The sequence below is a fragment of the Lepidochelys olivacea genome, assembly GCF_965140295.1.
Source record: "Lepidochelys olivacea isolate rLepOli2 genome assembly, chromosome: 11".
Classification (NCBI taxonomy): Eukaryota; Metazoa; Chordata; order Testudines; family Cheloniidae; genus Lepidochelys; species Lepidochelys olivacea.
The window spans coordinates 40,443,203-40,461,186 of record NC_140421.1 but is presented as its reverse complement, the minus strand read 5'-3'; the positions used below and the strand labels follow the sequence as shown (position 1 = coordinate 40,461,186).

The 17,984-nt window shown below is 38.8% G+C and overlaps 1 protein-coding gene and 1 long non-coding RNA gene across 3 annotated transcripts in view; one reads left to right on the top strand and one right to left on the bottom strand.

The window, feature by feature from the left end:
- LOC311528552 overlaps positions 1 to 17,984 on the top strand; it is a 97,653-nt gene that overhangs the window by 60,959 nt on the left and 18,710 nt on the right. The gene's annotated exons all lie outside the window — the stretch shown is intronic.
- On the bottom strand, positions 412 to 17,205 carry CYBRD1 (cytochrome b reductase 1). 2 transcript variants are annotated; one of them, XM_084643058.1, is made up of 5 exons: positions 16,863 to 17,205; positions 8,156 to 8,364; positions 5,823 to 5,977; positions 5,333 to 5,612; positions 412 to 911 (listed from the first exon to the last, which is right to left on the bottom strand). In XM_084643058.1, the coding sequence occupies exons 1-5, from the start codon at positions 17,047 to 17,049 to the stop codon at positions 870 to 872; spliced, it is 873 nt and encodes a 290-aa protein (XP_084499184.1). In that variant the 5' UTR covers positions 17,050 to 17,205; the 3' UTR covers positions 412 to 869. The 2 variants fall into 2 exon arrangements, with proteins under 2 accessions (XP_084499184.1, XP_084499185.1); XM_084643059.1 differs by having other exon boundaries at positions 412 to 5,612; positions 16,863 to 17,199.

Here is a 17,984-nt window from a genome sequence, read left to right as displayed (position 1 = left end):
ACATTTTTTGTAAAGCACTTACATGATTTATAAGACTAATTCCCCTAGATTTTCAGTGAGATTAAGGCTCCTAAGTATTTACGTGACTTTGAACAATGAGATTTAGGCAGTTGGTAAAAGATTACCCATAGTCATTTGTCTTAAAATTTCTCTGTAAAACTGCAAATAAAGACTTTTTTAGTTTAGGCCAAATTGAACTGGGTATCTGGTGGCCATTATTCTTGGGGTCAAGGTAACTCTGCCTAAATGCCAGGTGGCAAAGCTACAGAACGGCTGGCAAAGATCACTGTGCGGGGGGTCATAGTCTTATAGAATATAACAACTTTATGGCCATATTCTTTTCTCCAGTATGTCTGCACAACTTCCACAGAAATCATTAGGTAGTGAATATGCAAAATTTCTCCCTTATGATACTGTGATTATAATCAAATCTTTTAATGGTGTACCATGCATAGTATTCAGCATGAAACTTACAGGGAATATTTACATCTTCAGTTACTGAATTTGCTTAGCACTCTTCACTGTAACAATATACTGTATACACTGTAATTAAAACCCAAATTTGAATTCGCACCGAATTCAAACGCTTGAGATTTAGTATCAGAATACACCTCTACACTAAGTAGTATTGCAAGCTTCAAAAATACTTTTTATTGACATACAAAAAAGAGTAAGGAAATATACATTGTAATAAAACATTTTTCTTTTCCTCTACAAATAAGCACTGCAAATGATCAAACATTCAGTTGCTTCAGTTCCTTATAAATAGGCTGAAATAGAGTAAAGAACTCTCATGAAATAGAAAATATTTTGGTAATGTTCTTTTACCATCTTACTAAAATCCCGGGTTGTAATTTGCATGTACATTGTTAATCCTTATTTACAATCTCATACGCAATCATCTTCATTATCTGTGACAGAGAAATTTACATGTAATTATTGTACGTTCAGCTATTTGGTTTTATTCAACTCCATTTTAGCTTAAAAATCATTACCACCACTTTAAATATTCAAAATAGAAATTATTTTTAAATCTAATTTTCAATAATTTATGCTGTCTAGTGCTGGCATTCACTCCGAAGAGTGAATTTAGTTCTCAGTTTCCCTTTTTTTCGGTTGCATTCATGAGGAACAAAATGCTGTTATGTCTCAATGCCTAGTACTGCAGGGAAGCATTTAAATACATTAAAAGTTATCCTGTTTTCATTCAATTTAAAGGAAAATACTTGTTTATTTTAGGTTTTGTAGCCTTCCTCACCCCCTATTTATATATAGTGTTACACAAGTCCAAAATTGGTGTCTAAGCTCTGTGACAATCTCCCTTTAAAAGTCTAATAGTTTAGAGGGACATTTTCAAACGCACAGTTAGGCATCCAGTTGAAAGCTGGTAGAAGCTGTGGTCTTAACTCCCATTTTTGCCTTTGAAAATGACCTTCGGGTTCCACGTTTCTACAAGACTTGAACTTGTTTTTGCACATCACATTTTACTAGAGGTAATACAAGTTACATATTTATAACATTTTTCAAACAGAGCAAGAATATGTGCAGTTTATTTATCTGATGTAAGATTTAACAGGTCTCTGAATGCATATTTCTTGACAAATTGCTCTGAGAAATACCCTATTATACCCTATGATGAGAGGTAAGCTAACCTGCTCCACTTACAGTGTAATAATTTAAGTTAGGATGTGAGATTTCCATTGCTTTTTAGGCATTAATTGATTAAAAGGTGAACATTTTTTCTTCAGTCCTTAAAGCAGCTTTATTTTAAAGATATTTTTCCAGGACAGAACTAAAAGAAGCATTTTTGAATTGGGATAGAAATGTTATTTTATTATCAGTTTAGAATGAAAGATTTTATAATGTATTTCATAGGAAGGGGGAAAAAGTGATACTGCTCTTTTAAACAGTATCATTACAACTAATTTCAAGTTAATCTTAGACAGTATAGGTAGCAAATAGAAAATAAAAGGCATAGTCACTAGTATAACTCAAGGCACTGTTAACAGAATGCAGAACTTTTCACCTGTAAGTTTCTGGTTCCACCAGAGCCCAAGTTAGAAGTGATTAAATAGTTACTGTGCTATGTCCCATGTGAAATTAGTCTATTCCAGGCCACTTCCTGGGCAGGTGTCCATATTGCACACAAAAGACCCACATTTCTTATGTCTTTATTATGTCAGATGTCACGTATATTAGCAGTCTCAGCAGTGCATGAGGATTAAATGGATATTAAAAATGTATTGCATATCTCCACAGGTGGCTGAGACACAAGAGTTGGCAAGTTTGTAGACATTTGAACTACTGCTTCCTGTGCTGTACCTGCTCTATAGATAAACACAGGAATCCAGCCTCCAGAGTTAAGATGGCACCTTTTATAAGCACTAAAGTATCTTTGTTGTTTTTTGTTTTGTTTTGTTAAGGGCCTTATTCCGGTATCGGGTGCTCACTGAGTCAAGCTTTCAAAAAACACTGTAGATTGATCCGATTATGAAAAAATCATAGGAAAAAACACAGTGCAATTTAGCACATTGTGTAAATTACGGTGATCCTTCCTTTCTCATGTGTAACTTGTACAGCCATAATAGGATGCAGTAAATTCAAGGACATATAAATTGGTCACAGTGAACTTTGACAAGTACTAATTTTCCTCACTTTTCCTCTTATCTTAACAAACATTACCATGAATGCAGAGTGCCTTCTTGATTTTAGACTCAGACTACAGAGGGATTCTTAGTGAATCTAGATTGTTTTGGGAAATATAGACACACCTAGTGTACACTTTAAAAAGATGGAAGCAGCAGCCCTCTCTTTTACTAAGGGCTTGTCTACACTACCACGGGGGGTTGATCTAAGATACGCAACTTCAGCTACGTGAATAGCGTAGCTGAAGTTGACGTATTTAGATCTACTTACCACAGTGTCTCCACTGTGGTAATTCAACAGCTGACACTCTCCTGTCAACTCCGCTTCCGCTTCTCATTCTGGTGGAGTACCGGAGTCGACAGGAAAGCACTCAGCGGTCGATTTATCGCGTCTATACCCTATCCGGTGGGTAGTGTAGACAAGCCCAAAGAGTGGGACTGGAGGTCTGATCAGGCAATGGAAAGAAAGTATTTTCCCGTCTCATATCTGAGTTCTACATTAAAATGTTTAGAAGTTTCTGATCTCCTAAGGCCATATGTTTTCTAACAGGAAATGGCAGATGTCAATAATATGATTTTTTTTTAAACAATGTGTGTAGAAATCTTTTTCTAAGCAATTATATTAAGATCAAGCACACATTAAGACTTTAAGCTCTGTCAGACATATATGTAAGTGATACAGAAACCTAGGATATAAACCTTGTTTACCAAAACAGAACTGTAGAGAAATTTTTCTAAGAATTAATATACTAGCTTTTCTTGTATTGTCAAATGATTCAATGTTATTATAGACCCAAGCTCATGACACAAGGTGCTTTATTATCTCAAAGGAGACCTAAAATAACAATAAGCAATCAAAACTATGTACATCAATGCATCACTTTGAGCTAGAAAGTTTAAAATATTTGTGGGATCCTAATGTGCCTAAATATATGTGAGAAGCTGAAAAATAAATCAAAATGAAAATAGTCTTCAGAAGAAATGGAAAGTGGTATAGTGTCCACAGGTCTAGTCTAGAGCTCTTTGCAACATGAATAGTGGTAAACATGAAGTAGTTATGCCACTTGTCAATACGATTTTAGGTCTAGACACTAGGATTCCAAAAGTAAATTTGGCAACCCTTACAAGCAGATTGCAAGAGAAAAGCTAATCATTTTGGACATTTAAAATCACATAAAGCCATCCACTATAATTATTTTTCTATGAGAGTAGTTTTCCATTCTTCTAAAATTATGCAAGTGAGTAAAAGTAATGTTTATTTTTATATCTGAGAGAGATTTTAGATAAAAGTAATGCATTAATACTGATTGTCAGAAGAAGCTATAGAAGTGCAAAGCACTTTTACAAACGTTAAATTGCCTAAGGTAAGCATTACATAAATCTTCAATTTACAAATGAAGAAAGTAAGACAGAGGTTATATAATTTGCCTAAGATTGGAATGAGCCAGTGGCAGAGGTGGGAACAGAATCCATGTGTATGTCTACACTGTAATTAAAAACCAGCCACTAGCCCATGCCAGCTGTCTACACTGCAATTAAACAGCCTTAGCCCAAGCCCCAGTCATCTGGCACAGACTAGCCACTGGATTCTAACTGAAGTGTAGACATAGCCCATATGTCCTGATTTCTACTCCAGTGCTTAAACCATTAGACACTGCTTTCCTCATCTTACTCTTCCAGATTAAAACAAAAAGAAAAAAGGCTTCAAAATATTAGCTTATAAGATATAACCACAAAGGACCATACTGTACTGGTTCCAGAGGCCAAAGGAAAGGGATGGATTCGATGACCCAATACATAGTTTTTGTAATTCTATTAATGAAGTGAATGCAAAAACTGCATACATTTCAAGACAGGTCAAACGCTTCCCTTAGATGTCTACTTGTAGCTCCCATGGATTTCAGTAGCAATCACGTATATCCAAGGGTGAGTGCTGGCTATAAATCTGTACATTTACTAGAGCTGGTTTAAAACCAATTCAAAATGTTGATGAACACTCATTAAAAAAATAAATGGAAAAAGCTGGTCAAAAACAACATGACATTTTAGTGAAAATTTCAACAAAAATTCTTTCCTAATTTCAAAACTTTTGGCCAAAAACGTTTACAATATGATTCTGAAAAATGCTTGAGAATCAGGCCCTTAAGAAAGTGGAACAATATTATAAAACAGCATAGGCATGTGCTATTGGATAAATTCTGCACTCTGCTGTGCATATACAACTCTCATTTATGCCCATTCACAGCATAACTCGGGGCAGCATTTTGTCCCAGTCATAATAACTGGTTAAAGAAACTAGTGAACTGCATTGAAACAACCGATAAATTAAGATGTGATGTAGAAATTTTCCCATTAGATGCTTTTTTAAACTCCGTCCTTATTCCAAACATACTACGTTTTTCTTAAAAGGCACAAATCTCAACATGATTTTTCATCCCAGTCCCCAATTCTTTTAGACAGAGATAGAATAAGGAATGTCATGACAAATGTGGGTCTTACTGAATTTTAGAGACCTTTTCAGCTCATACTAGTTGGACAGAAAAATTGAACTGCATTAAGCAAGCCTGATAGAAATTCCCTGTTTAAATACCAAATGTAATCAATAGCTGGAGAGGAATAGCTTTTTTTATAATGTAAGACTACAGCAATTCTGTGTACTCCCTTTACATGGTAGACCTTTGCCCTACCTCATCAAGTTTGAGGTTTCGTTTTCTGGCTGCTGCTTCACTATTGAACTCCACATCAGATTTATCTGTATTGCTGCAGTCTGTCATAGTGGATTCCTCTTCTGTACCTTCAGGTGTCCCTCCACTTGGTTGCTGAATTTTAGAATTCTGTTCTGGTGGGCGCTTCCAGTGGGGTCTTGTTGCCATCCACAAAATAAGAGCACCAAAGATTAGAATCAGAAGACCAAGAGTGTTGACAAAAATCGCCTCTGGTGGAGATGTGCTATATGCAGGATTTTTCCTTTGCAGGAAAAAATAAATAAAAAGAACTGTTTTAAGGACAATCATCTTAAAGTTGCCTAAAAAAAAAAGACTACTATTCATGTTGTTAAAAATAAACACTGGATCAATACTAGAATACATTGGTGTATGCAAACTTGACGATAGTTTTCATCGTTGAATTTAATGAGCAAACAAGTGGAAGGGTGAAATTATGAAATATAGTACTTACAGAGCAAAAATAAGTTTCTCTGTGAATCCCATGAGAGCTGTTGCAATCACTGTTGCAAAGATGAGAAGGCCAGAATAAATATGTATTGGCATGAGAGATGCTCGAAGAGAAACTGGAGCAAAGGGCAGCAGAAAGACAGCAAAACCTAAGACAAGCTAAACACAGAATACAGATTCAGCATTAAAACTGTGAAAGAAATCTGCACTTTTAAATGAAAATTGAAACCACCCTAAAAGGTTCATTTTTAAAGTGTCTGAGATCCAAACCTAATTGGACTAGGAATATATTTTTAAGTATGTTGCCCTATAGTGTTAAACGCAAAGACAATATTGTGCTAGTTCCTAAGACACAGTCCATGAAATGGATTATAAATAAACCAATCTTCTACCACTGTCCAAACTAAGTGGAAATGGTAAAAAGTAACCACACTGCATAGTGAAAAACACCATTTTAAGTTACATAAGAATGGCCATACTGGGTCAGACCAAAGATCCATCTAGCCCAGGATCCTGTCTTCCAACAGTAAAGCTTTCATTTTCAATAAACTATGGCAGAATAATACTGTATGGAGTGAAAATTATTTTTATTTTAACAGTATCCTCTTTCATTTTGATTTCTCCCCCTTCCCACAAATCAACTAGTCTGACCTGTATAAGACAGGCCAAAGAATTTCACCTGGATACCCCTGTATTGAGCCAAGTAACTTAAGTCTGACTAAAACATATCTTCCAAAAAGGCATCAAGTCTTGATTTGAAGACATCAAGAGATGGCAAATCCACGATTTCACTCTGTAGTTTGTTCCAGTGGTTAATCCCACTCACTGTTAAAAATGTGCAACTTATTTCTAATTTAAATTTGTCCTGCTTTATTTTCCAGCCATTGGCTCTTGTTATGCCTTTCTCTGCTAAAGAGCCCTATATTTTCTCCCTGTGAAGAAGTCACCTCTCAGTTTTCTTTCTGATAAACTAAACATGTTGAGCTCTTTAATCTCTCATGTTAAGGCATTTTTTCTAGCCCTCAAATATTTTTTATGGCTTTTCTCTGCACCTTCTCCAGTTTGTCAACATCCTTTTTAAAATGCAGTCACCAGAACTGGATGCAGTATTCCAGTATCATTCTTATGAATGGTGTATACAAAGGTAAAATCACCTTCCTACTCACTGTTCCCATTTATATATCTAAGGATCGCATTAGCCTTTTTTACGCCCGCATTGGGAGGTCATGTTGAGTTACTTGTCCATTAAGACCCCTAAGTCCTTTTCAGAGTCCCTGTTTTCCAGGATAGAGCCCCCATTCTATAGGGATGGCCTGCATTCTTTTCTATTCCTAGATAGATTACCTTTCACTTCACTGTATTCAAATAAATTTTGTCCAAATAGAGCAGGTTACAGTACCATATCCATAGGAACAGAGTATCTTCTAGCTACAGTACTGTATATGAGCATTGTCTCAGGAATTCTACTGAAATATAATTATTCAGACTATTAATTTGTAAAAACTTGTCATATTAAAACTTTTTTCTTTAGGCATTACTGCTTTGCTATAGAAATGTTGAATGGTGGGCAATGGTGGAATGTCTAATAATGAGAGTAATATTTTTTATATTTCAATAGGCCTCTCATAAACCAGTAATTGTTGCTCTTTTAGTCAACAATAGACCGTATGCTGAACAGCGATGCAAAATGCTCCCCCTTTGCAGTGTCAGAACACGACTCCCTGCTCTTGCCAGCCTGGAGAATGAGGGACAAAGCTCAGGAGTGGGCATTTTCTGTGTTTCCTCGTGACCATTGGGTAACCAAGCCCTCTTTTAATTGTACAGGCTTCAGCTCAAAATGCAGAATCACTAAACTGAAGGTAGAGAAAATGACTCATATTAAACTTATAGAGTAAGTCAACACAACAAGCAAGGGATGTGATTCCCAGGTCGTGTACACATACTTGTGCTAGCTCTTATCTGAGCTAATGCACTAAAAATAGTAGTGCAGCAATGATAGCACAGGCTAAGCTTCCCTGAGTACAAACCCACTTGAACCCTTTGAGTACATACTCGGGACAACTGGCCCCCACGACTGCCGCCGTTGCCCATGCTACTGTGGTGATACTACTATTTTTACATCAAAGTAAAATAAACAAAATACATTTAGTGATACAGTATCCTTGACATTTTTTAATCGTTTGTGTGTTTATTTGCACATTTGCAATATTCAGTAAATCAAAATAGGTCTCCTCGTAGTTAATGTAAATGATTGATGTTCTACTGTACTTTAATTAATTATAGGACACATTCTTCAGCTTTATATCTTATTTATAAATACAGTAGTTAAAATCTGACCTGCAGAGTATAAAATATAACAGCAGCCAGTCCAATCCAGCTGTGCAGACTGTACATGTTGGGAATGTTCTTGGCATTGTGGAAATCAAAAACAGCTACCAGAGAAACAATTGCAAGAATCATTGCTATGGTATTTAACCCAGCATGGATGAATTTAATCAGGAGTTTGCTGCATTTCCAGGTCCATGGCAATCTGTACACAATAATGGCTGAGGAGGGAATAAAAGCAAGATTTAATAGTAAATCTCTTTTCTATAAGGATTTTGATAATCATGCATAATTCAAATAATTCCAGTGTGAACTACAGAACAGGAAAAACTTCAGAGGAGTCAGATTTTTTTCCTCCCACTTCACAGTGTTACATGTAATCTCATTAGTTCCCAACACACAATTCAGGCCAAAGTATAACCTCTAGGGAGAAACTTTCTTCTAACTTTTTCGTAGAAGTTTTGTCTCAGCAGGTTAAAAACTAACAGCAAACAAATGTTAGGCCCCACTCCTGAAGCCTGATCTGTGTGGGATCCTACAGGGCACATGGGTCCTCTTTTGCAGATAAGATTGCAGGATTGTGGCCTAATTCATTTATCCATGGGATCATCTACTGGAAAAATTTATTCAGATGCCTTTACTCATTTTAAATAGCGCTTTACTCCTCAAGTAGCTCCATTGCCCCAATGAGACTATATATGGAGTAAGATGCTACTCAGTGAGAGTGAGGGAATCAAAATCTGGCCCTTAAAACCAAAGGGGTTAGGCAAAAACTTAATCTTGTATCAGTATAGTTTTTAGTATATGCATATTGCAAAAGAATGTTAGCAAATTGTATATTTTGTCTAAGTCTGAAAGTATTACTCTCCTGTCAGGTACTGACTTTTTAGATACCACATGCCCCTTCCTGAGAAAATATGTGGAATGAATTGCTGTGCAATTGTTATTACTAATTCAGAATCCACTAAATGTACACAAGTCATGTCTTTTTTGGCACTGACCCCTTTTACACAGCTGTCAGTCCTTAAACTATATTATTTACAGAAAGGAGAGGCTTCATCTGACTCTGGATTGCCAATGAAATAGCATTATCTTAACTGCTCACCAATAAGAAAAAAACAGATTATGAGCACGGGTCCCTCCCTTCCAAGGAAATATCAATGAAGGGAGGAAAAGCAACTGAATGAAGAGAGGCAGAAATTTACCACTTTAATGTAAAAAAAATCCAAAAATCATTTAATGGTTGGAGGGGACAGTCCCTTCACAATAAACAAAGCAATGGTTTCTTAACAATGAGCTAATTGCTAAAATCCTCATTTAATTTTTCTGGCTGCAGACTGGCATTCAGATGTGTTAGGATCAAGCTGAGTGTATATATAGTTAACTATGCTGAAAACAAAAGAATGAGAGTATTCCTAGCTATATGAAATGTTCCTGCTCTGTGGGAGCATGAATGTACTCTTATGTACACTGGGGAGAGGGGGGAGTGTATTTCTTGACTTTTCCCCAGTAATATAAGGATAAAATCACTACTTAGCAAAATAAACAGCACTCATGCTTTCAGTTCACTGCTGTGCTATAATCTTAGCATTATTAATGAAATCATATATGATAGGAATCCTGAAAGGAAATATGTGTTGTGTGTGTTTGGATGAATAATAATGAATGGCAAATTGCTTTTAAGGCCCTATTTATGCATTTGAATTTTTATTTGGGTACAATGCATGCCAGAAATTACAGAATTTCACTACACAATTCACAAAGAGAACTCTGTTCACCAGTGGAATGTCCTTGAATATGAACAGCTCTCAGATCAATGTAAATTTCTACATCCTATGGGAAGCATAACGTAGGAATGAAAAAATGCTCTTAATATAACTGTGCATACAGCATTTAGGTATTTTATGGGGTTTTGTTCAAGAATGGGATACAAGTAAAGCATGCACTATTCAAACTCAGAAAAGATGGCAGCCTCATTTTCAAGACAGCTTGACAGGAGTCAAACCACATGACATAGCAAAGATTGCTATAGTTCAGCATGTCAGTCTCATGATTACTATCTAACAAGAAGGAAAACGCCTTGCCTTGTCCTACTATGAATGAAGCGAAGTAGCATAATCGTAAACAACTTCTTGAAGATTTTCATGTAATTATTCCCAAAGTTTTCTGAAAATAATGTGGGCATAATTCTGCCCTCTGATACACAAATGTGACTTCTATTATTAATGGGTATCTAGGGCAGAATTTGGTCCTTTATATTTTACAAACTAATAATAATATTTTAAAAAATGAGAAATTTACATTTTCTATTACATATGAAATTTTTTATTTCAAATTAAAAATGACTAAGAGTTACAAAGTTAAAAGCCAATGCCAGAATATTACTCCTTAACTCTGAAAAGTTATTGGCTAATTTAAGGATAGTTGGATTTTATTTAGGATAGGAGACTATTAAAGGTGTTGTTACCTATAAACACAATATTTATTCACATACTCAGAGCACAGGAGCTTTGAGGCGTCCCCATGAACTAAATGATAAACAGCTGTAAGAGTTTACATTTCTTCATTTCTTATGGTCTTTAACTCACAGCTGTAGAGCTGAGTGATTACTTGATTTTTTTGGTTTGAGGGCCAAACCAGGAAAAAATTGGTTAGTTTCAAACTAAAATGGATTTTTTTCGGTTTCTTGACAAAATGATAAATCAAACCAAACCAAAAAAAAATGGTTTCAGATAAAAAACTCCCAAAACAATGAAAAAAACCAACTGTTTTGACTTTTTCAGAAAAAAAAATCCATTTTAGTTTGGCTGAAACTAGACACCAAATTTGATCTTAATTCACAAATAGTTTTGATGCCCTAAAAAATGCATTTTGGGGTTATATTTTCTATTCACTAAAAGAATTTTGCCCAGGTCTACTCATGTAGTAGTTGTTTACTGGAACTAGGTGATCATAGCTCATAACTTAAAGCATGCAGCTTCTCTCTGGCAGCAACAGTGGGTCAAGGCTGGCATCACTGATGACCCAGATGTTTCAAGTGGCAGCAGGTGTTGCTCTGGCCTCAAGAGACAGCACTTTATTTCCACATAGTCTTAAATTTTACAGGGTAGGTTTCCCTTTACTCCGTATCAAAGACCACCTTTGTAGCTTCAGGGCCAATTAAGTGTATCCAGATATTCTGGATAAAGTAATTGTAATTCTAGTGGGCAGTTTTTAAGCCGTACTTCATCATATGGAAAATCCTATCTGAATGTCCCTGGTTGTACAAGATCAGATGTTCCAGAAATGTGTAGGCTCAGGAGGAAACTATTTTGGTCCATGCTGGGAAAGACTGGTGCATCCTCTGCTTTGAGTTCTAGCATGAGGTACACACTCAATAAGAATTATCTCTTGATAAAAATAATTAATAGCTTTATCAACAATCCCACATCCATCACATCCCCTCATTCTCAGCACTTCTTAAAATATTGTGGAATGTACCTCAGTTCTCTGTTGGTAAATTATTTCATAACTTTCCTACTAAATGCTAACCTAAGCATAAGATGCTTTTTCAATTAATAAAAATAATTTTGTTTACCATTAAACAGTTAAAGTTTATAGAGGCCCAACTTAAGATAGGACTTATAATACTTCACACAGATGACACTCTAAATAATCTGGGAAGATTTATTCCATCATCCCCACTGATGAACACTGGCTTGCATACCTTTCTAGATCTTCCTGAGATTCCTTCATAAATAAAAAAGTTACATTTAAAATTGTTCAGAAACTTGTTTGGCACAAATGGATTGAGGAAGATGTAATGCATTTTCTATCATCTTTTTAGGAAACTTTCAGAATTGAATTATAAGGGCAAAAATTCCACTGGCTTTTGGATAAATTGTGGGAATGGATATTTATGTGTCCAAGAGTTTAGCAACTATTCAGACATGCTAAGGTTCCTTGGTCACCCGTTTTGGCATAATCCTAATTTACTGTACTATTTCTTCTTGTAAAGGCAATTTAGGGAAGAAGTTTGGGTTCAACTATAGTTGCTTATTTGTGTCTCTTTTTGGGAATGCCTTAGGAGTTGTTCAGGCTGTGTTTGAGGCCCAGTTGTTATGGCCTCCATAACTGTACTTGAACTGATAATTATTTGCTTCCATTATCCATTTTACAGTGACAAATGGGAATTTTGCAGGTGCAACACAGATGTATTCAAAGTTTTGTGAAACTAAGGAATTCCAGTGAAAATGTTGGTCTTAAAACTCAGGTGATTAAGGGCTCACCATCCCTTCCACTCCCATGCGTGGAGGAACCTAAATTATTTTCTGTTTATGTTCATATACTGGCACCATGCCCATCACTGTGGTAACTAGGGGGCAGTTGGAGGTGGACATAAAAAAGCGAGGGGAATACAGCTTTGAGGCATTCTCCAATCCTACGCAATCCTCCATTCAGCCCATTTACCAAATAAAGATATTGAAACAGTGACAAGTATTTCTAAAAACTGCTGTGAAATTATCTTATTAGTTAAGAAAATTAATAATTTCATTAACATTTAATTTAGCTACATTAAATATGTGTGCTAATCTCTGAACCTGCTCATCCTCGTACACACTGTTGTGTCAAACTCATCTTGGAGGTTGAGCTGGTGACATGCAATAAAGATTTTTTTACCTCTGTGTAGGGGCCCATGCACCTTTTTCTTTCACAGCTCATTTACTATGTCTGATCTCCAGTTGTGCTTATTCTTGCATCACTTACAAAGAACAGCAATACAACCAGCTTTCTCCCTTTCTCCTGGGCTGAATTTAGATTGTCTCGGTCATTTTACAAGTTTACTTCTCAACCACTGTCCACGCTTCTTTTTCATACCTCACACTTCTGCTTTTCCATAACTTTCCACCCCTAAATAACCACATGTGCTCATTCTATTCTCAGTTTGGATGATCTGGTTACCCGTTCATATCCCACAGTTAAGTTTAATTTGAGATTCCATTCTAATACAATATTAATTACTTTGCAATTGTACTTCTTTTCACAGTCTGTGTACAAAGGGGTGCCCTATTTTAAGGCCTGATCCAATTCCAAATCCCTTTTAAGTCAATGGCCGTCTTTCGATGGACTTCAGTGAATTTTAGATCTGGTCTATAACCTTGTTGTTTATGTTCTTAATCTTGTATTAATCCCAATTTCTTGCACAATCTTGTTTTCATTCTCCACATTTGCTTTTCCTGTTATTTGACAATATTAACTGTACTCAGAGTTTAATATCATAGATAATTCTTTTACCAATGACTTCTTTTTACACTTATTTCTTTTGAGCTGTGAGGACCTTTTATTTACTTTTTAAAAATCCCCTGTGCAAATATTGCTTTAAACAAAACCTTTGGTCACAGCAGAAGGGCAAACCAAATCTCGGGGTGGTTGTGATGGTGGTGGGGAAAAGGTCTATAGAGAGAAACTTGTTTACTTTCTGCACAAATAAATTCCCCTGCTTGTAAATAAAAGTTGTTCGTGTGATGCAGACTGATTAAGAGCCTTGTAACAGAGTCCTTGGTGGTTCCTTCCTCAGGGGGTGGGGGAACCTGACCAAGCCCAGTTATCTACACCAGGTGGTCACAACACCAGCCCCACTTCCATACTATTGGCAGGTGGTGGTCTGCCCTTTGTGGGCTGCCTTAAGTCTCTCTGGTTGGGAGATCAAAATGGAAGTCACAAAACCCCATGCCTTTACGGATACTTTCTCCATGAGGTCCCAGAAAAAGGGACTGGGGAAAGGAGCTAGTGAATCTACAGTGCTGTCAACAATCCAGTCACAAGGTAATGGGTTTGTGGAAATAGCTCTAGCTAGGACTCCGTGGCAGACTCAACCTGTCTGTCTTGCCCTCGGAGTCTGCTGTATGCTACTTAGTGGTGAAGGTCTCCAACCTAGGAGTTCACTCTGCAGTATCAGGAGTCACTCCTACAGCCTGGTGCCTAGAGCAGTGGTTCTCAACCACAGGTACACGTACCCTCGGGGGTACACAGAGGTCTTCCAGAGGGTACATCAGCTCATCTAGACGTTTGCTTAGTTTTACAACAGGCTACAGAAAAAGCACTAGCAAAGTCGGTACAAACTAAAATTTCATACAATGACTTGTTTATACTGCTCTAAATACTATACACTGAAATGTCAGTACAATATTTATATTACAGTTGACTTATTTTATAATTATATGGTAAAAATGAGAAAGAACAATTTTTCAGCAATTGTGTGCTGTGACACTTCTGTACTTTTATGTCTGATTTTCTAAGCAAGTAGTTTTTATGTGAGGTGAAACCTGGCGGTACACAAGACAAATCAGACTCCTGAAAGGGGTGCAGTAGTCTGGAAAAGTTGAGAGCCACTGGCCTAGGGCAATCCTGCTCTTACACACACACACACACACACACACACACCCCGCCTCCCTTGACTGCAGTTTCCACCCTTTCAGCCTTCCTCCCTCTTCTGTATAATTGAGAGGGCCAGAAGGGTGGGGCTAGTCCTATCACAAGGGCCTCTCTGGCCTCTTCCTTGCCCATGAGGCTCTATTCACCCTGTCACAGGCCTGATCCATCTCCTACTGAAGTCAATAGGAGTTTTACCATTAGAAGTGTAATCAGACCCTACAACTGCACTTCATGTGATCTACTGAACCTATTAGAAACGGACAAAAAATAAATATTTTTTCTTTAAGCTACCAAACTGGGACTACTTCCCCACTGAAGGAATGAGTTTTGGATTTTATTTTTAAAATCACAACTCCCTGTCCAAACCAAAACTAAAAGGCCACCCACACCCTTATGTTTTGATTTTAAATCTGAGGCTATGTCTACACTGAAAAGTTACATCAGGCTAGCTGTGTCAGTCAGGGCTAACAACCTGCAGTGTAGAGTGCTTCCATCAATGTAGACAACGTTGTTTGGGTAGGTGGTGTCGCCACTCTGAAAGAAAAACTTCTTTCATCCGCGTACGCTGTGTCTGCACTAGGGGGCATAGCTGACATCGACAGCCCCATCGTGTAGATGCAGCCTGACTTTTCTGCTGCAGGAATGTGCATGCAGCAGTTTCCTATGAAATAGTGTGATGTTTTGGACTAGTGAGCTTACTGGATGAATCTGAATCATCATTCAGCAGTGAACCAAACAAAAACTTTGGTATTTAAAGTGGTCAAAAATAACCTTCTAAATTAACCACTACTGTATAAAGTGAAAAAAAAAGACACTAATTTACATTTATATTGAAATTTTTTGCAAACAGAAGGGCTAGAAATGATTCCCTGCCCTCCCGCAAAAAAGTTTAAATGCTGAACAAAAAGAAAAAAGTGGTAAAATAATCTGGTATTTTACTTTTTTTCTGCACTGCACCTGGACATTTGTTAATATAGGACTTGATTCTGCTCCTGTGGAAGCCGACACAAATTTTACCAGATTGCAGTGGGAGTAGATTCTTGGAATCCTTTCTGTTATTCTTCTATGTCCATTTCCTCTATTATTCTATCCATTTTATTTTCACCCAACACTTCAGTATTTTCTGATGCAGTCTAATGCCTTCATTTTTGCACTCTGTAATCTCAATTTGGACCAAATCATAGACATAATAGATTAATGTCACTGTTATTCCACTCACCCATAGCTTTCCTACCACTTTCTCTATTGTTTACAGCCTAATAAGAGAATTGCAAGTTTTTCTCTTCTCCCCCATATTACATAAAGGTACAATTGTGCACCACAGTATGTCTTCATTCGTTGTTTCTGGTGAGCTCGCAAACATTCTAAGTAATAAAAGTTAAGTCACAGTCCAAAATGGAGAGTAACGATTAGCCCATTCTGAGCACCCTCTGCATTTAGATCAAAGGTGCCAGGGACTAATGGTGTGTTATGGAAGGGAAAGGAGAAATAGTTAATATTATCGGGGTAGTTGTTTAACAGGAAGCGCTTGAAAGTCATTGAAAGTTTGAAGACTAAGCAACCAAAAACAGTTATTGAAAACAGCTCCCTCCCCGCCCTGGCCACTTCACAATAGTTAGGTTGCAGCGTTAAAAATACATAAAACAAGAAGTGGAAGTCCGATGGGGTGACTTGCACTGAAGCCACAGTGACTAATTGCTTTTTAAATGGCATATAGGATGCTGCCGTTGGCTCTGGCTAAGGCAAAACTTCCCTGGGCATGGTGTCAGTGGTGCAGACCCTCCCTTCTCTTTCCTGATTTGCTTGTTCCCGGGCGAAGCAGCGACCCAGACACGGCAAGAGGAAGAGGAGCAGAGTAACGCCTCAGCCCTGACATTTAGTTCCACAACTTGCAGGAAGGCTGCACCCTGCCTGCCTGCCAGCGCGCCGCCGCGTTACTCAAAGCGCACAGAAATGCCAGGCCAGGGTAGATCAGCGGCCCCAGCGCAAAAGCCACCCAGCCGCCTGGGCGAGTCACGAAAGCCGCGTTGTCCCTTCCCCGGGCGGGCGGGGCGCTCACGAGCGAGAACGCGAGTCTCCGGGCGGCTCGTGTCAACAATAACAAGAGCCGCACGAGGCTGTGCGCTGGCCTGTCCCGGCAGGTCCGTCCAGTCCCTCCAGCCCCATGCCCCGCTCCTCGCCCCGCAGCCCCACGCGCGCCCGGGCCCCCCTCCTCCCAGCCCCCCCCAGGCTTCCTCGCCCCCGGCCCGGCCCGGGTCCCCCGGCGCCCTCCCCGCGCCCTCTGGTGCAGGCGCCGCGCACGCACCGATCCCCTGGATGAAGACGAAGCCGGTGATGATGAGGACCGGGTGCCAGTTGAACTCCGCCGAGCCCCCGTCCCAGCTGAGCCCCTCCCGGTAATGAAAGACCCAGATGAGGGCGAAGAGCACGGAGAGGAAGCCAAGCAGCAGCGCCGAGACCAGCAGCACGAGGAAGAGCCTGTAGCCCTCCATCTTCCGAGCCCCGCACGCACGCCCCAGCCAGGGGGGCAGGCGCGAGCGCTAATCCCCTTCCGTCGGGCCGCGCAGCCGGGCCGGGGCGCCAGGGGGAGAGGAAGTGGGAAGGGGGCAGAGTCGCTGGCAGTGCAGAGGGAGGCACCCACGCGTACCCTCCCCGAGAGAGAGGCACACACCCCTTCCCTCCCCCCACTGGATGTGTGGCTCAGCACTTCAGCAAGTCACTAGCGTGGCAAGGCAAACACGTCTTGTCCAAGAGGTGCTCCGCCGGTGACTGCCAGACGCAGTTACCGTTTGCCCCACCGCGGGGGTTAGCATTGTGTTTGGGGAAAGGGTTATTAGCCCTCTTTCATTTGGGTCCCTTTCTGGGCTGGTAGGTTGCCATCACTGCCTCCCTCCTTCCCTCAGCTTTCCTGCCTTGCTTGTTGATGAAAAGTCTCATCGCGTTTAAGATTTTGAGGAAATACTTTTCTCTCAGTTCCTCACATTTTGGACAGTGGTGAACAAAGTGTTTTTCTATCTGAGGCTCTCCTCTTTCAGATAGATTGCACTGTCCTCCTCTGGATTTTGGTGCTTTCTTTCTGGTTCATAGCCACTGATTTTGTATTTGGCAAGAATCAGCCTTATATATATATAAAAATCAGTGTTATACATTTCGCTGTAGTGAGGTGGTCTGCTGGGGTGGCAGATGAATATATTGAGGCAGACTACAAGGATTCAGAGACAGACTACAAAGACAAAGGTAGGCAGCCAAAATCACAAAATAGACTCAGAATGTTACACAGAAAAACTGACAGACATACACAAAAACACAGTACAGAAATATACTTAGGTATGTCTACATTATGAAATTAGGTCGATTTTATAGAAGTCGATTTTTAGAAATTGATTTTATACAGTCGATTGCGTGTGTCCCCACTAAGCGCATTAAG

Excerpts from the sequence above, each read along its gene's own strand:
- CYBRD1 (XM_084643058.1), bottom strand. The coding sequence starts at position 17,049 with ATGGAGGGCTACAGGCTCTTCCTCGTGCTGCTGGTCTCGGCGCTGCTG. Across the intron at positions 5,613-5,822 it reads GAGAAACTTATTTTTGCTCT|GAAAAATCCTGCATATAGCA; the intron begins GTAAGTACTATA and ends TTTCCTGCAAAG. Across the intron at positions 912-5,332 it reads GAAACCTCAAACTTGATGAG|ATAATGAAGATGATTGCGTA; the intron begins GTAGGGCAAAGG and ends TCTCTGTCACAG.